Below are 25,616 nucleotides of genomic sequence, written 5' to 3'. Positions count from 1 at the left end.
ACAATAGCGTAAGTAGTTATCCCATGATATAGGGAATTCATGTCGCAACTTTTACTGTTATCTCAAGCCGATTACTGTCGATTATTGTCAATTTTTAGTGTTTTGTTGGGGTGATTGACCGAGCGAAGTGAGGTCTAAGATTCAAGTCGACGTTTTGGCATTTCTCTTAATGTTTAAATGTTTATATGTTGCGCATTTACGGCGAAATGCGGTAATAGATTTTCATGAAATTTGACAGGTATGTTCCTTAATAAAATATAATTGATTATTTTAGACGAGAATAGTTAATATTACATCAATAAGCCTGTATCAGCTACCGTCTATAGAAGGCATTGACAAGACAGAGGATTGGCAACGTTGTTCTCCTATCTTTCTCCACTGCCATTATAACGTTGATCTCACTATAGCAATTTTTGCTTTGAGTGATGCAAGCTCAGAATATTATCATGGAACTATACATCCTGAATTCCGCTCTATTAATCGCGGACCTAAGATTTCTATAGACCAGTAGCATTCTGTTGATTGCTTTCAGAATCCACTGATACTTTTTTAGAGTGGTATTGTGAGCTAGGCTATTTATATAAAGTTTTTCACATTTTGCAGACTGAAAAAGCGCGCGGCTGAGCTGTTAGATGGTGGCGGGGTGGAGGGAGAGGTTGACTATGACAAGCCACACGCCTTCAGAGTGCACACGTTCAAGGGCCTCAACTGGTGCGAGTTTTGCGGCAACTTCCTGTGGGGATTCACAGCCCAGGGGGTCAAGTGTGACGGTAACTAATAGCATTCAAAACTGTAAACTACGGGGGTCATGTTTTTCAACCTCCGATAACATATCATAATAATGTTTTTCAACCTCCGATAACATATCATAATCATGTTTTTCAACCTCCGATAACATATCATAAGACACAGACAAACGATAGGGAGCGATTTTCACAGAGCTGAACAGCTTGTCACCCCACCAAACGCCCTGTGATCGGTGCGTCACTTGTCAAGATAGAGTCCCACAAAAATGGCCTTCTCAACTCTGTCTCTGTCTCTGTCTCCCGCCAAGTGCTAGTTGCTATAGTCAAATCCACGTTATAATGGCAGTGTTTGATTAGCAATGGTATTGATATCCTTGTCCATAATCAACAAAGCGGATAACGCTATCTCTTTCTCGCTTTGCTCTGTTGCCAGATCGTCTTTTAACAATGTAGAATAATTAATTAATTGACAAAATATTTCATCTTAATTATGTAAATTCATTATTAAATTATTAAAAATATAATTTATTGCTTAATGAAATATAATATTGTTTATTTTAAACGAGAATGAACAGTTGATATTACATCAATAAACCTGTATCTGCTCCCGTCTATAGAAGGCATTGACAAGACAGAGGTTTGGCAACGTTTTTCTACTATCTTTCTTCATTGCCATTATAACGTGGACCTCAGTATAGTTGCGTATAGTGAGGTCCACGTTATAATGACAGTGAATAAAGATAGAAGAATAGCGATGCCGATTCTCTGCATTAATTAATCATATTTCTACACTGTCAAAAACATAATTGGCACCGTTGTGGACCTAGAAAAGGATAGTACCACCGGCTTTGTCGAAAGATAGACAAGGATAGCAAAACCAAAGTTGATCAAATACTGTCATTATAACGTGGACCTCACTATAGCTTTATTTGCTTTTGCAAGCAAATGGCGATAGTACGGTATAAATCTACCGAAGAATGATTCAACTTTACACAGGAAAGTTTATAATTATTTATGATGCGTTTATGGTGTCTGAAAATTAAAGACGTCAGTTGAAATGACTTCCGGAATCAATGTGATGCATGACAACTCAGCCACACAGTGCTGGTGTAACCAAACTGCTTCTTCAGCAAATGAAATGGGAAAGTTCGAATCACCCGCCATATAAACCTGACTTGGGTTTGAATTTGAAGGGCAGAAATTCCATACTAACGAGGAGCTACAAAACGTCATAGCCCACTTAAACTCATTTGGCGGCAGCGTTTTATAAAGAGGGTTTTGGTAAGCCTTCACGGCAATCATGTCAATAAAAATCTATATATAAAAGCGAAATGGCACTCACTCACTGACTGACTGACTGACTGACTCACTCACTCACTCGCAGAACTAAAAATCTACCGGACCAAAAACGTTCAAATTTGGTAGGTATGTTCAGTTGGCCCTTTAGAGGCGCACTAAGAAATCTTTTGGCAATATTTTAACTCTAAGGGTTGTTTTTAAGGGTTTAAAGTTCGTCTTTTAGCATGTATATTCTTCTTCTCCTAATCTCTTAATTATAATTGAAATTTCCATATCATATGTTACTATAGAACTATAATCTAGATAGAGTATCTCTTCGAAACAGTTGTTAACTGGCAACTAAATTAATAATTTTGTCAGGTTGGCATTAAGTTGAGTTGACTTTGTTAGGTTGGCACCAAGTTGAAGATTTAAATGCATTTATCGCGGAAAAATTGATTGGGCACTGCTACTTCAATCCTGGGAATATTATATTACTAGCCATCAGGCTCGCTTCGCTCGCCATATCCGTTTAGCCAGACGTTTAATCTGGTTCCCCGACTGGATTGTCCTAACATATGATAAAAATGCAGGCGAGCGAAGCGAGCCTGCTGATCTCATTTTTGGACGATCCAGTCGGGGGTCCAGGGGGCGGAGCCCCCTGGCTAGACGGATATGGCGAGCGAAGTGAGCCTGACGGCTAGTAATAGTATAAGTGTAAGTTGCTTTTAGTGAAAAAAATATTCTCTTAAACATTCATCTTTCATTTATGGTCAATCGGAGGTTGAAAAAAGACCCTCGTATTATTAAATCATCCCCACTATAATACAGAAGGGTCCAAAATATGTATAGCCTACACTATTTGAAAGTGAATATGCTACTCTACTTGACGAGACATCCAACTACAATAATTCAAATTCAAATTCAAATTGAGTTTATTCACAGAAATCATTACAAATACAGTACACATGTATAAATAATATAAATACTTGTGAATTTTCCCCACATAGACAAGTCTGTGTGTGGGGAAAGAGTTCTAATGAAAAAAAATTGATACTAAAAAGAAAATTATAAATATTTACAATACAGTACAATTTGAAAAATAAAAGTTGGTTAAATGTGGTGGAGAAAGTATATGTTTTGAATTGAAGTAGTACAATATAACTATTATTGTATATAGCTTTAACATGGCACACAAAATAAAATTTAGAACTTGAACAATGATAAATTATGAGCAATATATTGATGATATATATACTTTCATATATATGATGATGAATACAAGAAAAATATATACATAGTATCAAAATCGGTAAGAGGAGTAGATGAGCTGATCAGCGACATCCCTGCCGGTTTCAAATAACCACATATTTAAATATCGTTTGTATATGTTAAGGCTAAGGGGTTCTATTTGCTTTATGTAGGCGGGTATATTTCTATAAAGAATGTGGCATATGTAATGACTATTAAATCTATTGCAATTGCTAACTAATCTGGGTTGTAGAATTCCAAATATATTCATATTTCGTGTTTGATAGGGAAGGATAAGAGGATTAAATATTGCATTTTTATTACTTCGGATGAAAATTAAAAGTGATTTTATGTATAGCTGTCGCACATCAAGGACCTGAAATTCTTGATAGACCAGTTCAGTCGGATAGCGACTATCCTGGTTCAAGCAAGTCTTTATGATTGCTCGCTGTGCAATTCCGACAGCTCTCAAAGCAAAAGTAAGGCTCAATTCACAAAGAACGGATATCGGGCAGAGACGTGGCCTTTTCAGACTAGTCGGCTAAGCAGGAAACTCTTCGATTGGCTGATTGGATTGGCTTTCGGGAATCAGATGGTAGTTAGTCAATCCTGCCCTGCCGACTCGTCTGAAAATATCTAAAAAACGCTTCATGTGACTTGGCCCTCAATTTTTCCTACATAGCCCATGTAAGAGAAAATTTCTATTTCAGAAAACATTCCAAATTTCAAAAACTTGGAATGCATAAATCTCTTTTCCAAAACTTATCATTCGTTGTCTCGTTGTCTGTTCCGTTACTATCTATTTTCTCAAACGTTTATTCAAATTCTATTGTTGATAATCTTGTAATATCCTCTATTTTTGTGTTAGATTGTGGCCTATCAGCGCATGCCAAGTGTGGGGCTAGAGTGCCAGCTGACTGTTGTCCCAGGCTCAAACAGATGCGGGGTGTTTTCGGAGTTGATCTCACTTCGCTGCTCAAGGTAACACAACTCTCTCGGCCAGTTGCACGTACGTCTGTTAAATATGGACATTAACTCTGATTAACATATCAGCGTTAGTTTTACGGATTCATTTCTGTTCCACAAAGATCGGTTAGTTTTTAATCCCGATTAAGTTTTCCGGTTGGCTAATTTTGAATGCTAATATCAGCTAGATACACTTCTCTATCTTATTAACGGATGAAATTCATTCATACATTTAGCTCATACTTTGAATTTTGTAGTTTTTTTTTTACCAAAAACTAATTGAAAGACAGCTATCAGTAGGTACCTAATCGGCGTTAGTTGGATTTGATTCTTCGTGAATGGCCTGTTGAAAATCTTTTACGTCGATTAGTTTAACCGGCATTATTTTCCGATTTTTACCTTTATGCAACCAAATTTTCTTCATTTCAACTAATCGTCGTTAAAATGATGCCAACAAATCAGATTTTTTTTTTACGCCGATTAGTTTAATCGGCGTTATCGCTTGAAATTTCTGTTTTGTGCAACCAAAATGCATCGGCTAGCGCTAATCTCGATTAAAGTATAGCATTTAATCGTGATTAAACGTTAACCGACGTACGTACAACTGGGGGTCAATGTTTCCATGCAAATTCACGCTAGGCACACATAATATCTTGTAAAATTTCTTCATATAAGATGATATGACAAAGATATTGTCAGTTTTCCTTGTAATTTATTTAAAACAAACTAGTTTCAATGCTAAAAGAGTTCAATCATAAAGATAAGAAAGTATAAGCTTTACTTTTCTCTTCTCTAAAGTTTCATTCATAAAAGAACACTCAAGATTACGCCCTACGCATTGAATTTACTTTGGCTTAAATGAATTACATGTGGCACTGGCAATATCTTTTTATGTCACCTTCTCAAGCAAGCTCTATGATTGACGTACGATAATTAGTGGATACTCAATATTTGTCGTAGGTCACATTTTGTCACTGCCACAAGTGCATTTCATTTTCTATTCAGATCTGGTGTGGTGAAATCTGCGTTGAAAGAGCTATATTTCGGTCTGTTGAAGTTGTGAGAAAACGTGGCATGCGAAGACGTTTCTCTGTCTAGAAACAACTACAAGACTTAACCTATTTCGGACTATGTGTAACCTTATCTAAATTTGGGAGTGAAATAGTACAAGTTTACCTTATTTTTTCTCTTCCTATAATTTTTGATGATGTACCTGTTGTATGAATTAATGAAGAATTTGCATGAGCTTGCCTCATCCTCAATCAATAAAGAAGAAATGTTGCTTACCGGACATGCGCCGAAAATAGGTCCGCCTTGGTGGCCGGCATTAATATTTCAAACTAAGGAAGTAGACGAACTGAGGCCATAGAGAAAATACAGCATAAGAAGATATCCCATGGTAAAGGGCATTTATGTTTCAAATTCACTGTTACTAACTCAAGCCAATAGTCCTAGTAATTATTCTTTTCCATGAAGCTATAAATTATGACGCTGGTAGACTCTCATACAGTGCCGTTCTTCATCCCAACAACACTGTAATAATAGATAGTAGTAGACAGTAATCGGCTTGAGTTAACAAAAAATCCGTTTTAAATTTGGATCATAAACGACCTATACCATGGGATATCTTTTCTCTATGCTGAGACCCTCCCAAACAGCTGATTAGTGACAACATAAATATGAGCCTTAAATTCATTAGAAAAACAAGTGATTTGAAAATGATTTTATTCAAGATCCTTTATTTTCTATTTAAATTAAAGTACCAAGTGTGAAAACAGCTATTAGCTATTTTAGGTGGTCTTTTAAAATATAAATAATTTTTTAAACAAGTATGAACAGTTTGATAAAAAATAAAATAGACCTATAACCAATCAGAATCATAATGTAAAATTGAAAGTTAATCAGTCCAGTAGTTCAGACGTGATGATGCGTCATTCGTGAATTTCCTATCCCTTACATGTGTAAGACTATCCTTTCCTTTATTATATCATAGATTGTAGATAATGCAATTATGTGTTTAGGTGCAGCGTCGCGTGCGCCCGTTTGTGGTAGACAAGTGTGTGCGCGAAGTGGATGCGCGTGGACTGACCACTGAGGGCATCTACCGGGTGAGTGGATTCCAGGAGGAGATAGACGCGCTGAGGGTCGCTTTCAACCGAGGTAAATTCATTGCATTTCAATAATTCAATCATCACTTTTATTTGTTTTATTCAATTCAAAATGCCAGGTTACTTCATAGAATAGAATAAGTTTTATTGTAACTGCTTCAGAAGCATTAGCTTCGTCACAATATACAACAATGTCAAACACACAATACAATAATTGAAAAGTGGAGCAGTCAAACGGCACCATTTAAGGCTTTAAAATAAAATTCAAGTACAGCAAGATTAACAAATAATAATACATTTTATTTCCATTAATATACAAATAAGCAATCTAATCAATAAAATGTGCACACTATTCATATATGAAATTTACTACAAATATAAATAAATTGCATTTTTCGGAAATTAACCTACTCAACTATGGGAAACCCATGTTCTAGAGTAGGTGTAGTAGTAAGACATTAAATTTAGAGTGGGGGTGCAAATACATTGGGTAAGTGAGCTCACATATTGTTCGAAATTATGTTTTCCTTCACCTACTGTCTAAAGTACTTACTTTACTCCCTGAAACATAATACTAAAGTGTCACTTTTTCGCTCTCGGTAGTAAAAAACAGAAAAACTCCCTAGGGAGTAAAAGTGACTCCATTTAAATAACATGGGAAGCATCTCTATTTTAAAAACTTACATGGTAATAGGTTAGAAGGTCTAAGCTCAGATGAGAAAGCGTAATAGAGGTGTCTGTCATTGAGTCAACTGAATTCAATACCACAATCAGAAATTTGATCAACTCATGAAATATATGTTTGTATGATATTATATTCTTAATATTAGTAGACGATAAAAATTTATACAATTTTTAAAATATTTTATTCTATTCAAAATACCAGCCAACAAATATTTTTGATCTGCATTCTGCAATTCAAATCTGAACCGCGTGATCTGGAGTCAGCCATTTTTGGTAGCCAGCCCAGCTGATATAATTGTTACAACTTTGGCCGATAGATAGCGCAATCGGCAGTGCCTATCAAACGACCGGTTTTTAGGTTTTAGATTTTAGGTTATGTTGTTAGGAAACATTGTCACCAATACGTAAGTTATTAGAATGATTTAATTTGCAGTTTCTATAAAAAAATGTAGATGGAGGAGAAATGTTGTGTACATCACGAGCGAAAAATACTTTTTCTCCCTCAGGAAAATTGTTGCCCTCGGCTTCGCCTCGGGCTTCAAACTTTTTCCCTCAGGGAGAAAAAGTCGTACTTTTCACTCTAGATATACAAATAACTATTTCTATATTATGTCTTCCAGTTGTTGTGATCCAGTTTTCAACGGCGCATTTAAATTCTCTTGAGTTTTCTATTATATTGATGTGTACAGGAAGTAAATTGTGGAGTTTTGGTGCTAGGTGGTTGAAGTGTCGTTGGTATGTTGCCTTCCTAGCCACGTTCGTGATAAGTAGGCTTCTATTTCTTGTGTTATGACAGTGGTTTCTGTTTTGAAAGCTTTCTGGGTTTTTGTGTAGTCTGCAATTAATATCTAGGGAGTAGAGTTGTTGAATGAAAAAGACTAAGAAATTGTCAAAAACCACAGATTTATTGATACTTTGAAAGACCGGTTTCGGTTATTACACCATTGTCAATCTCTGATCAACTCTGTTAATTTATACTTTCTAAGTATCAATAAATCTGTGGTTTTTGACAATTTCTTAGTCTTTTTCATTCAATATGAATAATTACCACAATATCAACTTCTCAACTACACAAAAAGAGTAGAGTTGTCTTGCCTCCATCACACCAAACTCATTGTAGAGCTGTAAATAATACCAAGTTTTACAGTATGTTGAAACTTTTAACGTAGTTGGGGCCGACGAGATATAGTCTCCTCCGAAAGACGGTGGCCGTATCTATGTGATTGTGCTGTGGTCAAAAACTTTTTCCCCGGTCGAGATTCGAACTCGGGTTATCTTCATTATTAGGCCGGCACGTTATCACTTACTACAACGAGCCACCCGACAATTGACGTCAAATATATTATTTTTTTAAAATCTCCAGCTCAAGTGGACCGTCCATTAGATCCGTTTTCGTCCAAACCAGCATCGGCCGAAAACTACCGAACTCGTTCGAACGATCCCCCAACAAAGAAAGGAATAGATGCTCGTCCATTGCAACAGGTTCATACGGCCCTGCACGGCCGTCTCCTGCCGATCAATTTTTCGATCCGAATTGAATGGGATTTTCCGGCTCTAAGCGGCCGAACTAACTAGTCGAGCTGAGACAACAACTAGTGTTCCTAACCTTAAATTGTTTGAGACTCTTGTTTGCTTTTGTTTTTTGAAGTTGTTCTGATTTATAAAGTTGTAACTATGGACAATGAAAAGTTGATAAGTTTGGTTCAAGAGCATGTTCCATTGTGGGATATGCGGATATTCAAAGGAATCTGTGAACAAGGATTGCTTAATAATGAATAACTAATTTAGTGAATATTTGTTGAAAGTAAGATTATTGTAATGAATAACTAATTTAGTGGAGGCTATGATAGTAGTTAATTCAATGATTGGCAACTAGACTGACGTAAACGGTTCCAATGGACGACCATATTCGGCCGAATTAACGGCCGGAAGATTCGTCCGATCCAACGGCCGAACGCATCGGTTGAATACGGTTCCAGTGGACGGTTACCCTTAGAGATTAGTTTCACAACATGATGAAACTGCACTTGTGGAATGATTCTGTCCGTCAATATTCCAAGTCAATACATTTTGAAGGCCGAAAATGATCTCCTGAGCTGGCTCTTGTCAAGGCTCTTCAAGTTAATCAATTGATTAAATAAGCCGACCACTGGAACCGTACTCAACCGATCCGTTCGGCCGTTGGATCGGACGAATCTGCCGGCCGTTAATTCGGCCGAATATGGTCGTCCATTGGAACTGTTTATGTCAGTCTAGTTCAGTAGTTGGCTGAACTATTGAATATTGAATAAATATTGATGTAACTACTATTGTAGCCACCATAACTTTTTCATAAACAATGATTATATTGAGATTTTGAAAATTGAATGAACAAATATCCACTAAATTAGTTATTCATTACAATAATCCTACCTTCAGATCCTTTTTGTTCAGTAATCTTTGTCTTTAGATTCCTTTGAACATCACGACGATGATATCTTTTGTCTCGCATATCCCACAATGGAAAATGCTCTTGAACCAAACTTATCAACTTTTCATTGTCCATAGCTTTATAAAACAGAACAAGTTCAAAAAGAAAAACAGACAAGACTGTGAAAAAATTTTGAGGTTAGGATGATGTTGTCTCAGCTCGACTTCGGCCTTATTGAGCCGGAAAATCCCATTCAATTCGGATCGAAAACTTGATCGGTCGGAGACGGCCGTGCACGGACGTATGAACCTGTCGCAATGGACGAGCATCTATAGCTTTCTTTGTTGGGGGATCGTTCGGACGAGTTCGGTACTTTTCGGCCGATGCAAGTTCGGACGAAATCGGTTCCAGTGGACAGCCCACCTAATTCAGGACCTTTGAAGTACGATACTACAGCGGAAAATAGTATTTCACAAAATATATTGTTAATATTTAGAGATTAATCATCTTGTCTATTTTTTAGATGGTGAGAATGCAGACGTGAGCGTATCAGTGTATGAGAATATTAGTGTGATTGCCGGGGCCCTCAAACTCTACCTACGACTTCTCCCCATTCCATTGATAACCTACGATGCTCATCCTTCCATCATAACAGCTGTCCGTAAGTAGGCCTACCAACTTGATCAATTATTCACCATTTTCCCCAAAAATAATTGATATTGTTGTGAATAATTAAGGTATCATTATTAGAATTTGAACAGAGCTCTTGTAAGTTGAAGGTTTTAGAAAATGATGGATTGGAATAATATAGTGAGGTTCACGTTATAATGGCAGTGTTTGATTAGCAATTGTATTGCTATCCTTGTCTATCATTCAACAAAGCGGATAGCGCTATCTCATTCTCGCTTTGCTCTGTTGCCAGATCGTCTTTTAACAATGCAGAATTGATAATTAATTTTGAATTAAAAAAATATTTCTTCTTAATTATGAAATTATTGAAAAATATAATTGCTTGCCTGATAAAATATAATTGATTATTTTAAACGAGGATGAACAGTTAATATTATATACATCAATAAACCTGTATCAGCTACCGTCTATAGAAGGCATTGACAAGACAGAGGATTGGCAACGTTGTTCTCCTATCTTTCTCCACTGCCATTATAACGTGGATCTCACTATAGCAATTTTTGCTTTGAGTGATGCAAGCTCAGAATATTATCATGGAACTATACATCCTGAATTCCGCTCTATGAATTGATAATTAATTAACAAAATATTTCATCTTAATTATGAAAATTCATTATGAAATTATTGAAAAATATAATTGCTTGCCTGATAAAATATAATTGATTATTTTAAACGAGGATGAACAGTTAATATTATATACATCAATAAACCTGTATCAGCTACCGTCTATAGAAGGCATTGACAAGACAGAGGATCGGCAACGTTATCCTATCTTTCTCCACTGCCATTATAACGTGGACCTCACTATAGATTATTGGGGCTTGGCTACAGATAGTGAGATTATCAGTTTCCGGCGATTATTGGTGGTGTAACAAGTGAAACTAATTTCTTGTCATAAATTCGATTCAAAAATGTCTTGTTATCCACACATTAGGCCAGCTACTAACGTAACGGTATCAGCCATCCTCTATAGAAGGCAGTCGCAAGGCGGAGAATCGGCAACGCTGCTCTTTTTTTCTCCACTGCCATTATAATAACACGGACGTCACTATAGTTCTCTTGTGTAAACAACTATTTATGTATTACTGTGGATATAATATTGCTGACCTATTTTTGTAGGAGTTTCCCTGGAGTATAATATAGTTATTTGTGCAACTAGTGCGCAAAGTGACAGTTTGCTGCACCGAAAGAAACGTTTACGCCCGAGCCGTAGGCGAGGGCGGAATGGTTTGTTGAGTGCAGCAGAGGAACTTTGCGCACGTATTTCACATTAAGTTCTTCCTACAGTTACCATTGAATATGAAAAGTGGGTAATTATGGGTAAAATTGCCTGAAATCCATCAAATAACTTAGTAGTGTTTGAATGGCGAGGCGGCTGTGTGGTGTGTGCTGTGGTGGCACTGTGCTGTTGCTGTCCTCGTTATAATATATAATAGTAATAATTAGCGCGTTGTGCTTCGTTGCACCTCTGCTCACTATAGCAGCCACAGCAGTCACTGTTACCAACTTCATTTTGATTTTGCTGCACTGTTGCTCCATATAACCTACTAAGTATTTTTCGTTGCCATGTTGCAAATCTGGAGTGCAGAAAAATTTTTCCCGCACTAGAGCGGAAAAGTGATTCTTTGCGTTCTGTAATCAGTGCAGCAATGCCACTTTTCAACGTAACTGTAGGAAAAAAATATTTCAGTCCTAAGAGAGTGTCACTACACGTAAGGCACACTGCAGTAATTTTTTGTTGAGTGAATTCTTAGGGTAAAAATAAAGTGGAGCGTTGACGGATCATTAAGGTAGCTGAGAGTGTTTAAATGCATGTATCTTAGGGCCAGTTTCCAAGCTCGGGATCTAGCTAAGTTCTAGACTTTAAACAACTGGAGTCGGAAAAGTGGTTTTCCGAAACGGGACTTAAGACTAGTTTGTTTATACGATAGTTCTCGTCATCTGTTGTGACTAAACAGCTAAACTGGCAAAACCAAGACAGCGCTACTGGCCTACACCGTTCACACGGCGCCAATTGTCGCTACAACTGAGATTCCGAATGGTGGTGGGCTCGCTGGGCCCAATTGACTGTCCATAGTCTACTCCCGGAGACAGTTCCTTTCCTTTCACTTTTCAATTTCAATTTATTAAAAATAAATACAGTTGATTTTGGCGAGACAATTGTCATAAGGCAACTGACTGGCATGAAATTATTGTCTTCGTATAAAAACTGCAGGCTAACTGTCCCGTCAATTGGCCCGAAATTCAACTGTCTCCGGGATTAGACTATGGACAGTCAATTGGGCCCAGCGAGCCCCCCACCACTCGGAATCTCAGTTATCACGACAATTGGCGCCGTGTGAACGGTGTAGGCCAGTAGCGCTGTCTTGTTTTTGCCAGTTGAGTCACAACAGATGACGAGAAAACGGCCATGTTCAGCTGTCAACTAACGTGCCAATAGTTGGCCGCGTATAAACATCTTCTCGTTTAACTGGCTTGGCCTCCGGCAATCCACAACCACGTGATGACAATTGTCCAAAGACAACTGTCTCGCCGATTGGATCGTATAAACTAGGCTTTAGTCGTAGTTTTTATGATAATCTTTATTTAGTCATTTCCATAATTGGAAACGTTTTCCCTTGACGAAATTACATTCCTAAATAATTCAAAATTGTTGAAAATTTACACTATTTTCTCTTTATTTTATTTGTGTTCCATTTTCTAGTTTTTCGAAATATAATTTAAACGTGGACTGCGACTACGCCCCGTTTCGGAAAGCCAATTTTCTGACACCAGCTGTTTAAAATCTAGAGCTTAGCTAAATCCCGAGCTTGGAAACCGGCCCCTAATGTCTCCGCTTTCTTCCACCTTCTACCCGACTTAAAGACTCCAATATGTTGTATGGCACATTTGAATACATGCATTATTTTCAAGTCGTTTATGTTCCAAATTTCAGCCGATTTTTTTGTTGACTCAAGCCAATTACGGTTGACTACTATCTATTATTACTGTTATGTTGGGAGTGTGAGAGTGTAAGAACGGCACAGTATGAGAGACTATCAGCGTCACATAACTTCACGAAAAAGGACTACTAGGACTATAGGCTTAACAGTGGAATTTGCAACATAAACGCCCTCCCTTGGGATATCCTCTTATGCTATAGTTCTGACCCAAAGAAAGCATAATGGAAAGTTGAAAGTTGTGATGGTTGGTGTGGTATATTGAGGGATTATTTAATTAGCATTTCTGAGTGATCCTATTATATTGTAAACTAGCTGGCCCGGCGAACTTCGTAATGCCAAATAGATAATGCATCTCATGACAAACTTAAGCTGGATGCACACCTGAGGAGACGCGATGCGGCATTTTGCATCCAGGTGCTTCTTGCTTATTGGTTTGAATGGAAGAACTTACACCATAGAGAAACAATAGCGTAAGTAGATATCCCATGGTATAGGGCGTTTATGTCGCAACTTTTACTGTTACTCAAGCCGATTAATGTCGATTACTGTGGATTATTGTCGATTTTCACTGTTTTTTTTGGGGTGGAGTGTATGAACGGCATAATATGAGAGACTACCAGCGTCACACAGATTTACAGGAAAGACTATGTGGACTATCGGCTTGAGATAACAGTAAAAGTTGCGACATGAACGCCCTATACCATGGGATATCTACTTATGCTATTGTTTCTCTATGCTTACACACACTGAATCGGGCATGACGTGGAACGGTGTGATAAGGCAATCTTCATAAGATCTACACTTTGTATCACCAAACCGCGCCTCCACAGGTGTGCTAATTAGCATTAGCTTAATCTGATGCACTATATTTTTATGAAAATTATCCAACAATCAGTATTTATATTTATATCTACCTATAAATTTACCTTATATTTACCTACTCTAGAACATGGTACGCCATAGTGGAGTAGGTCAATTTCCACACAGAAAAACTAAACAAGTAGAGAACACATTATAAGAATCTTTTGTAACTAACTATTGTATGTAATATTGTAATTTATCTAATTTTTTTGTAATTGATGTTGTAGTTTTAGTTTTTTGGGAAATAAACATTCATTATTATTATTATTATTATCTCAATATGGACTTCCTATGTGCTTGGGTAGTTGTGCAGCAGTTTGTATTTTTAGATATACAGCTTGAATGCAGCTTGCTGGGAAATTGAATGGTATATCTCCTTGCTGCTGATTTTCCCGTATAAATTCTAAATTTACAGCATTTCGAGTTCTACGACCCAAGTTTGGATGTCGTTCGTACCGCGGCATTATTATTAGAATTAAAATTGTTTGAATCAGTAGAAAGAAAATAGAAAACAGATTGTCACCTGGTCATATATATGAATCATATATTTATCTCATATTGATCAGAATTTTAGAGTTTTAAAATTAAAAAAGTTCAATGAACAGTGTTTTTGTCTTTGAAAAATCTTTGTCATCGACAGAAAGATTGTTTATTTTATTTGTTGTCAATATTAACGTAGCTTCTCTTTGTTTCTAATAACAAACGTGCCGCCTGTGCGACATAAAAATAAGTACTTGAAATGGCTTTTATGTTTGGCATTGACTGAGCTTATATTAATACCCAAAATTTAGCTTCTGGGGAGAGCTCGTTCGTTAGGACTGACAGTAAAGTCCGGCTGTTCTGGTGAAAAGGATAGATTTTGCTCTTGTTTTATAATACAGTTTTCCTGTCGCGGTTCGGGCAGTTTAAAGACTCCAATATGTTGTATGGCACATTTGAATACATGCATTATTTTCAAGTCGTTTATGTTCCAAATTTCAGCCGATTTTTTGTTGACTCAAGCCAATTACGGTTGACTACTATCTATTATTACTGTTATGTTGGGAGTGTGAGAGTGTAAGAACGGCACAGTATGAGAGACTACCAGCGTCACATAACTTCACGAAAAAGGACTACTAGGACTATAGGCTTAACAGTGGAATTTGCAACATAAACGCCCTCCCTTGGGATATCCTCTTATGCTACCTCTTTTCTATAGTTCTGACCCAAAGAAAGCATAATGGAAAGTTGAAAGTTGTGATGGTTGGTGTGGTATATTGAGGGATTATTTAATTAGCATTTCTGAGTGATCCTATTATATTGTAAACTAGCTGGCCCGGCGAACTTCGTAATGCCAAATAGATAATGCATCTCATGACAAACTTAAGCTGGATGCACACCTGAGGAGACGCGATGCGGCATTTTGCATCCAGGTGCTTCTTGCTTATTGGTTTGAATGGAAGAACTTACACCATAGAGAAACAATAGCGTAAGTAGATATCCCATGGTATAGGGCGTTTATGTCGCAACTTTTACTGTTAACTCAAGCCGATTAATGTCGATTACTGTGGATTATTGTCGATTTTCACTGTTTTTTTTGGGGTGGGAGTGTATGAACGGCATAATATGAGAGACTACCAGCGTCACACAGATTTACAGGAAAGAACTATGTGGACTATCGGCTTGAGATAACAGTAAAAGTTGCGACATGAACGCCCTATACCATGGGATATCTACTTATGCTATTGTTTCTCTATGCTTACACACACTGAATCGGGCATGACGTGGAACGGTGTGATAAGGCAATCTTCATAAGATCTACACTTTGTATCACCAAACCGCGCCTCCACAGGTGTGCTAATTAGCATTAGCTTAATCTGATGCACTATATTTTTATGAAAATTATCCAACAATCAGTATTTATATTTATATCTACCTATATATTTACCTTATATTTACCTACTCTAGAACATGGTACGCCATAGTGGAGTAGGTCAATTTCCACACAGAAAAACTAAACAAGTAGAGAACACATTATAAGAATCTTTTGTAACTAACTATTGTATGTAATATTGTAATTTATCTAATTTTTTTGTAATTGATGTTGTAGTTTTAGTTTTTTGGGAAATAAACATTCATTATTATTATTATTATCTCAATATGGACTTCCTATGTGCTTGGGTAGTTGTGCAGCAGTTTGTATTTTTAGATATACAGCTTGAATGCAGCTTGCTGGGAAATTGAATGGTATATCTCCTTGCTGCTGATTTTCCCGTATACATTTTAAATCTACAGCATTTCAAGTTCTATGACCCAAGTTTGGATGTCGTTCGTACCGCGGCATTATTATTAGAATTAATTTTTTTTGAATCAGTAGAAAGGAAATAGATAACAGATTGTCACCTGGTCATATGGGACATATATATGAATCATATATTTATCTCATATTGATCAGAATTTTAGAGTTTTAAAATTAAAAAAGTTCAATGAACAGTGTTTTTGTCTTTGAACAATCTTTGTCATCGACAGAAAGATTGTTTATTTTATTTGTTGTCAATATTAACGTAGCTTCTCTTTGTTTCTAATAACAAACGTGCCGCCTGTGCGACAGATAAAAATAAGTACTTGAAATGGCTTTTATGTTTGGCATTGACTGAGCTTATATTAATACCCAAAATTTAGCTTCTGGGGAGAGCTCGTTCGTTAGGACTGACAGTAAAGTCCGGCTGTTCTGTTGAAAAGGATAGATTTTGCTCTTGTTTTATAATACAGTTCTCCTGTCGCGGTTCGGGCAGTTTAAAGAGAATTGTATTATTGAATAAGACGGGATCTGAACCCATTACTAGATCAGTTATTTTGATTTTTAACTAATAATTAACGTCGCGTTTCAACTAGTGAATGCCAAAGGGATAAGCCATCTTCAAAAGGTAGGTGTTATCCTTTTTGAGTTTTCTTTGCTAATTAATCATAACCAAAAAGATTGTATCTTTAGCAGCAGCGAGTAGCTTCCCCATTAATTTTATATCAATATTGTTTTTTATAATAAAATGAATCTTGTTTTGTTTAAATGTAAAATATGTTAAAGACTCATTAAAATTCTAGTATTTTCTGTTCTCTTATGTTATCATAGTTCTTTCACTCCATTACAAGATCTACCGACGGCTGTTGGATGACGCAATGATTATAACAGCTGATTTTCATTTCTGTGTGTGGCCAGCTCACAAATCTTCTCCCATAAGGATTAGATGTAAACTTTGAAGGACCGTAGGAAAGAGTCCTGAAGTCGGATCATAAATTTGATTGGCCATAAACCTGCTCCTGAATATAACAAACACAGCTTAAAAACAATCATCAAATTCGGTGCACACATAAAAAGTTATTGAATGTCAAAATTTGAGGCTCGATTTTTATTTATATAGATTGTTTGAACTGATGAATTGTCAACTTGAATTGAACCCCAATTTACTTTGTTTGAATTTCAGAAATGTCGAGTTTGCGAGAACAAAAGAAGTGCCTAAAAGACGCCCTCACTCTATTGCTGCCCGCACACTACAATACTCTCAAATACTTGATATTCCATCTGGCAAGGTATGCTATCCTCTTTCTTTATTCATTCTGGCATTGTAAATGTGCTATCTCTCATTTTGAATGTAAATAATTTTCTTATAAACTTCATCAAACCGGTTTCTTTCATTACAGGACATTACACAGTAGAATGTGCACTCACTGGACTAGTAGTTCTGTGAACAGTATACCTCACGCAGTATTCTCATCCACAAGTACCTGATTGAAACTGTAGACCTTATGGAAATACAGCAATAGACTGGCTTTTCCACACATCTGTGTAATCACTTGTCAGCTGATTTATCTATATATATAAAAGCGAAATGGTACTCACTCACTGACTGACTGACTGACTGACTCACTCACTCACTCACTCACTCGCATAACTAAAATCTACCGGACCAAAAACGTTCAAATTTGGTAGGTATGTTCAGTTGGCCCTTTAGAGGCGCACTAAGAAATATTTTGGCAATATTTTAACTCTAAGGGTTGGTTTTTAAGGGTTTAAAGTTCGTCTTTTAGCATGTATATTCTTCTTCTCCCAATCTCTTAATTATAATTGAAATTTCCATATCATATGTTACTATAGAGCTATAATCTAGATAGAGTACCTCTTCGAAACAGTTGTTAACTGGCAACTAAATTAATAATTTTGTCAGGTTGGCATTAAGTTGAGTTGACTTTGTTAGGTTGGCACCAAGTTGAAGATTTAAATGCATTTATCGCGGAAAAATTGATTGGGCACTGCTACTTCAATCCTGGGAATATTATATTACTAGCCGTCAGGCTCGCTTCGCTCGCCATATCCGTTTAGCCTGGACCCCCGACTTGATTGTCCTAACATGATAAAAATGCAGGCGAGCGAAGCGAGCCTGATAATCTCATTCTTGGACGATCCAGTCGGGGGTCCAGGGGGCGGAGCCCCCTGGCTGGACGTATATGGCGAGCGAAGCGAGCCTGACGGCTAGTGATGAATAATTCTATAGTCTGATTTTTACTCTAATATTGGCGTATGAAGGAGGCTCCTTTTTCCTTTTATATTATCCTTGAAATGCAAAATTTCCAAAAACCTTGTATATACGTCGACGCGCAATTAAAAAAGGAACATACCTGTCAAATTTCATGAAAATCTATTACCGCGTTTCGCCGTAAATGTGCAACATATAAGCATTTAAACATTTAAATATTTGAACATTTAAACATCAAGAGAGACGGCAAACCGTCGACTTGAATCTTAGACCTCACTTCGCTCGGTCAACAAGTATTCATCAGCCTACTATTTTATTACATCTATGCTTTTCTATGTTTGTCTAGTATATTATATCTACTCTTTTGTATATTTGAACAAGTGAAATAGTTCTATTCCAATCTATGTTTACATTCTTTGGTCAAGTCTCGTTTCATTAGATTCTGTTAGTCCGTCCTGTATCTATCTATGACCTCTATCGTCAAAATTCACAAGTCTTGTAATTGAAAGAATTCGGCCCTCATACTAGATGTTTTAGGGCGAGACCATATTAGATGGGTGGTAAAAAGGTAAAGGAAAGAATTAAGGAATAGAGAAATGTAAATAAATCACTTGACCTCTGATGATTTATGATGTAGCCAGGTACTGCAGAGAGTTGTTGAATCATGTATGGAATTCTGCTTCTCAATTTTACTATTACTTCACTACTACTTCCAATATAAAAAATACTCAAATTCTCACATGTACTTTAAAACAAATTATTACTCCCTACGATCGGAGACACGGAATTACAATTAATAATTTCCGATAAAAATACAAACAAATCAACGAACGAGTCGAACTGTCCTGTCAACGGAGGCAGCTTTTCGAACCGACTGAACTTGAAAACTACAAAACAAACAAACAACTACGCACTACAGTGCGCCAATAGACGGGGGAGATTGAAGCTAACTACTCAGCGCCAAACTCCATTGAATTCAAACGGCGTCAACAGTACCCTTGTGAATTTTACTTTCCTTGCCCTATTACCATAGGTAAGGAAAGTATTGCTTTCCGAAAAAAATTAAGGTACCCCATTTCTAAATTTCTATACGTTTCAAGGTCCCCTGAGTCCAAAAAAGTGGTTTTTGGGTATTGGTCTGTATGTGTGTGTGTGTGTGTGTGTGTGTGTGTGTGTGTATGTGTGTGTGTGTATGTGCGTCTGTGTACACGATATCTCATCTCCCAATTAACGGAATGACTTGAAATTTGGAACTTAAGGTCTTTACAATATAAGGATTCGACACGATCAAATTCAATTCAAGATGGCGGCTAAAATGGTAAAAATGTTGTCAAAAACAGGGTTTTTCGCGATTTTCTCGAAAACTGCTCAAACGATTTTGATCAAATTCATACTTAAAATAGTCATTGATAAGCTCTATCAACTGCCACAAGTCCCATATCTGTAAAAATTTCAGGAGCTCCACTCCATCTATGCAAAGTTTGATTTTAGATTCCCAATTATCAGGCTTCAGATACAATTTAAACAAAAAAATTCAAGTGGAAAAGATTGAGCATGAAAATCTCTACAATTAGTGTTCAGTAACATTTTCACCTAAAACTGAAAATAAGCTCGAAATTCGAGAAAATGTGATTATCCAATTGCAAACTGTTGGCAACTGTTGATTCTATTGAATGATTCACTATGAAGAGATAGCAGACCTCGTATGTCTCCAGCGTTATTGTCCTGTCACCAGCTGACTCAGATCTTTGTTTATAAGTAGACTTGAGATGCGCGTGAACATTAGCGTCAGGTGATCAATTCTCATAACGGCAAGGAAAGTTGTGTGAGTGTGCCACACCAGATTTTTTTAGTAATCTACCACAACATATTTCGACTAATGAATTCGATTCTTGTGTTATAATGCTCTGAATGTTTGTGAAACAGGCCCCAAATTCAGTAAATATTTCTCCTATAATGCAGATCATAATCTGTTATTGGACCGTTTTCCATTCACATCTGAATTTATTATAGTATTAATATTGTAAATTGTACATTTTGTATGGATCATTTTGTGTCGCATCCACACTTTCGCCAAATGACGACGAGCGCCAGAGTGTGGATGAATGGTTTGCCAGCGCTCACATTCATTGGCCTTTGCTTGTCACATTATAGTGTACATGCGGCAAGACCAACGTGGCTAAGCTTTGCTAGCTTGGCCAGTGACTTGGCGATAGTGTGGTCCACGTTATAATGGCAGTGTTTGATTAGCAATGATATTGCTATCCTTGTCTATCATTCAACGAGGCGGATAACGCTATCTCTTTCTCGCTTTGCTCTGTTGCCAGATCGTTTCTCAACAATAATTAACAAAATATTTCATTTTAATTATAAAAATTCATTATGAAATTATTGAAAAATATAATTCCTTACCTAATTGAATATAATTGATTATTTTAAAGGAGAATGAACAGTTAATATTACATCAATAAACCTGTATCAGCTACCGTCTATAGAAGGAATTGGCAAGACAGAGGATGTGCAACGTTGTTCTCCTATCTTTGTCCACTGCCATTATATCGCCCACCTCACATTAAGGCTGTTGGGTAATTCAAATTGGATAATATTTTTCAATATAATTGCTAACATCAATGTTATAAGAGTGAGAAAAGTGACAACCGAAATTTTCAAGTGTTCTAATAAGCGAGTTATTGAAGTGCTAATTTTCCAGATTCCGTTTTCTTTCCAGATCATAAACGGTTTCGACTATATTAACAGAACTTCTCTTGAAAATTCAATAATGTATCTTTCCAAACTAAAACATTTTATTCCCCATATCGTTCATAAATGAAAAAGTAACATTTTTGTAAATTCGATAACTTGTTTATTTTGGCATAAAAAGCGAAAAAACGCATATTAGAACAAAGTCAATGATGTACTGAATAATATATTTAAAAAAACTCCAATGGAAATTTCGAAACCGTTTATGATCTAGAAAGAAAACGGAGTTAACACTTTCAACAACCCATATCTCGCTTATTATACCACTTAAAAATCTCAGTTGCCACTTTTTCTCACTCTTATACAATTGTGATCTTAACAATTATATTTAAAAAGATTGTCCAATTAAAAAAATCTGGTGTGGTACACTCACACAAATTTCCTTGCTCATTGAACTGTGTCATGAACCACAAGGTTTGACATACCCCCAAACATCAGTTCCTTCTTTAAGAAGAGAAATAATTTTTTCCCAACTTTAAAAACTAAAAGCTGATCAGACAGTTTTGGCTGACAGACTAAAAACACTGAGGAGAGGTAGAAGTGGGGCTAGCATTCTAGTCTCCCCCCTCCAGCCAGCTAGTGGAAAAAGCTTTCCACTTTTCTTCTGAATAATTTCACACACTTTTTGATCGCCTACCTCCTGAGACAGACCGAGCTGCCCCGTGGCTGGACATCCCCATGGCAACTTAGGATGGACATCAACTGTATAACGGTATCGTTCCACATTCAATTTATTTTTTCTATATTGTTTTGATTTTAGAAATTCCAAATTAATTATAAATGAATAATGCTTTTTAAACTGTCATATAACTTGTTTAAATAAAAAACACAATAATCTGTCCAACACAATTCTGTCTAACGTTTTGTAAAGTCATTGGCCAAAAAGTTTATTTTAATTTTTTAAAATTGATTAAATGCTCAAAATTCCATAACCTCCCTTAATTGTTTTGTATCTAAATAGATGTAGGATAACTGATTTTATAAAACCAAAATATGTTAAAATTCACATTTAAATCAAACAGAAATTTCTTCTTTTAAATAAAATAAATCTGACTCCTGAAAAAAAAGTTTTTCTTTCAAATTCCAAAAAACATCTAGTTGATAATATAAAAAAACCAACTGCTTTTGCTATATCATCAAATGCTACGCAACAACAATTTACAGTGTTCCCGTCTGGGAACTGGTGGATCGCTCCCTTTTATTACTCTTACCAAACAGGTCACCAATCATTTATCACAAATGATGGATACCACTGTCCAATCTATTTAATGTTACAACTGTAAGCCTCTTTCTTAAAGGGGAGAATAATTTAGGGGAATAACATAATGACGATTGGCGGCAGCATATTTGAAACTACGATTAGACTACTATATGTGTACCTATATACACAATAATAATATTGTTTTCGCCCCACTTGGATGTAATGAGCTGGTTTTCGTGCGTCATATGGAGGCCGAAAATGATTGTTTTCTGACCAGGCCGGTAAAAGTTTTACGGCCCTAGGGCTGTAAAATAACCTTGAAGTCAGCTGATTCTGATTTGATGTGAACGAGTTTACAAAATGGTTTATGAAACGGAATCAGTTTATGCTTCTAGAATTGAATAAGTATTCTGCAATAAGATATAATAATATTTTATTTGGATGAATAAAATACAGATAAGATATAAATTATAAACTATTCAAATTCGATTTTCAGAGAAGGATAGAACTTCTAACCTACACTTCCGAAGTTGACGACAACAAGCATTGTTGACGTTGACATTCAGATTGGCCAAATTTCAAGTGTAAAACAGCTGATCAAAAAACTTTTCATTATTGTGTTTATTATTCAAGAATCAGAACATTTTAATAATATCATCTTATTGTCATTTGGAAGAATAAAAAGTATAAACTCAACCTCTTACATAATTGAACTTCATCTTTTAGGTTATTTAGACAAATCAGAATAAGAAATAAAAATACTTGGACAATTTCCTGATATTCAGATTATCTCAGATTTGCTAGAACTATGACCTTCCACTTTTGCTTTCAGAAGTGCTTATAAACAATTATTTTCATATGTGTTTATTTTCAATTGTTTATTTTTGTGTGTGGCGAAAAATAGCATTCGCACCACGGGAAAAAATGTTTTTCCGGCTCTCAATCTTTTCTAGTCCTCGGCCTACGGCCTCGGACTTGAAAACCGATTTCGAGCCGGAAAAGTCTCATTTTCGGCCCTAGGTGCGAAATATACTATTTCAGAGTAATATTTTTCCTTTGTGTAAATTGTGAAATTTGATTAATTTTTTAAAAGTCATCAAAACAGCTGTTCTACAGATAAAATATCTCGACTATGTGTTCTTTTTATAAACTGCTCTATCTACCTCATGCACGAGAAGGAGGTTACAAAGTCCATTTCTCAAGGATAGCGTAGACCCCTCATTAGTTTCCCAGGAAAAAGACTCATGCCAGTTGATAGAGCTGGTAAATAACTATACAGGTATGAATTTGAAAAAAATCGGTCAAGTCATTTTTGAGAAAATCGTGAAAACATGTTTTTTTTAGTAATTATCTGCCATTTTTCTCTAGAATCATTTTACGGAGCTCATGCAATTTTCCCTGAAATGAGACTCATGTCAGTTGATAGGGCTCATGAATATCCATGGTATAAATTTGAAGAAAATCGTTAGAGCCGTTTTCGAGAAAAACGTGAAAAAAATCTGGTGTGGCGCACTCACACAACTTTCCTTGCCGTTATAAAAATTGATCAACTGACGCTAGTGTTCCCGCGCATATTAAATCTACTATTTCAAGATCTGAGACAGCTGGTGACAGGACAATAGCGATGCAGACACACAAAGTCTGCTATCTCTTCATAGTGAATGATCTATAAGAATCAACAGTTGCACACAGTTTGCAATTGAAAAATCTTATTTTCTCGCATTTCGAGCTTATTTTCAATTTTAGGTGAAAATGTTACTAAACATAAATTGTAGAGATTTTCATGCTGAATCTATTCCACTTAAACTTTTTTGTTTAAATTGTATCTGAAGCCTGATATTGGGAATCTAAAATCAAACTTTGCATAGATGGGGCGGTGCTTCTGAGATTTTTACAGATATGAGACTTATGGTAGTCGATACAACTTACCAATGAATTTTTCAAGTATGAATTCGATCAAAATCGTTTGAGCCGTTTTTGAGAAAATCACGAAAACCCCTGTTTTTGACAACATTTTTGCCATTTTAGCCGCCATCTTGAATTGTATTTGATCGAAATTGTTCGTGTCGGATCCTTACAGTTTAAGGACCTTAAGTTCCAAATTTCAAGTCATTCCGTTGATTGGGAGATAAGATATCGTGTACACAGAAGCACATACACACACACACACACACACACATACAGACCAATACCCAAAAACCACTTTTTTGGACTCAGGGGACCTTGAAACGTATAGAAATTTAGAAATTGGGGTACCTTAATTTTTTTCGGAAAGCAATACTTTCCTTACCTATGGTAATAGGGCAAGGAAAGTGAAAATAAATCTGTGAAACCTTGCATTTTCAGGGTACTGGAAAGTAACGTTTGTATATTATTTTATATGAAGTGAACAAAAAATTATAATGACGAATACTATGATGGATCTTACATACAACACTACTAGAAAAATAGGAAATATTGGAAGGTCATAGTTCATTCTTAGAGTAGTTTTTACCCTACCCTCAATTTTATGTTGCACAATCTTTGCAAGACTTGTGAAATTATAGTGATGAATACAATTATAAATCCTAAAACCTACATGAAAACCTACTAGAAAAATCTGGTGTGGTACACTCACACACAACTTTCCTTGCTCATTGAACTGGGTGCCTCATTCTTAAACGACAATAATTTAGAGAAATAACATAATGACGATTGGCGGCAACATAATTATTTGAAACTACGAGCAGTCTACTGTATATGTGTGTATATAATTTTGTTTTCAGAGTACTTTTTCCTTTGTGTAAATTGTGAAATCCGATGATTATTTAAAAGTCGTCAAAACAGCTGTTCTACGGATGAAATATCTCGACTATTTGTTATTTTTATAGACTGCTCTACCTACCTACCTCATGCACGAGAAGGAGGTTACAAAGTACATTTCTCAAGGATGGGGTGAACCCCCATTAGTTTCCCAGAAAGGAGACTCATGCCAGTTGATGGAGCTGATAAATAACTATACAGAGTATGAATTTGAAATAAATCAGTCGAGTAATTTTTGAGAAAATCGTGAAAAACATGGTTTTTCAGTAATTACTTTCATTTTTCTCGAGAATATTACGCAGCTCCTGCAATTTTCCTAGAAATGAGACTCATGTCAGTTGATAGGGCTTATAAATAGCTATCCATGGTATGAATTTGAAGAGAATCGTTAGAGCCGTTTTCGAGA

At 36.2% G+C, this 25,616-nt stretch overlaps 1 protein-coding gene across 4 annotated transcripts in view; it reads left to right on the top strand.

Moving 5' to 3' along the window:
* LOC111055343 (N-chimaerin) overlaps positions 1–25,616 on the top strand; it is a 48,078-nt gene that overhangs the window by 20,872 nt on the left and 1,590 nt on the right. For all 4 annotated transcript variants that reach the window (XM_039433742.1, XM_039433741.1, XM_039433740.1 and 1 more), the window contains 5 exons: positions 604–770; positions 4,144–4,256; positions 6,263–6,401; positions 9,967–10,104; positions 17,398–17,503. In XM_039433742.1, the coding sequence (XP_039289676.1) occupies positions 604–770; positions 4,144–4,256; positions 6,263–6,401; positions 9,967–10,104; positions 17,398–17,503 (663 nt within the window). The remainder of the gene's footprint in view (positions 1–603; positions 771–4,143; positions 4,257–6,262; positions 6,402–9,966; positions 10,105–17,397; positions 17,504–25,616) is intronic.

The sequence above is a fragment of the Nilaparvata lugens genome, chromosome 8, assembly GCF_014356525.2.
Source record: "Nilaparvata lugens isolate BPH chromosome 8, ASM1435652v1, whole genome shotgun sequence".
NCBI classification, from domain to species: Eukaryota; Metazoa; Arthropoda; class Insecta; order Hemiptera; family Delphacidae; genus Nilaparvata; species Nilaparvata lugens.
The sequence above is the reverse complement of the archived record's forward strand: the minus strand, read 5'-3'. Positions and strand labels throughout refer to the sequence as shown.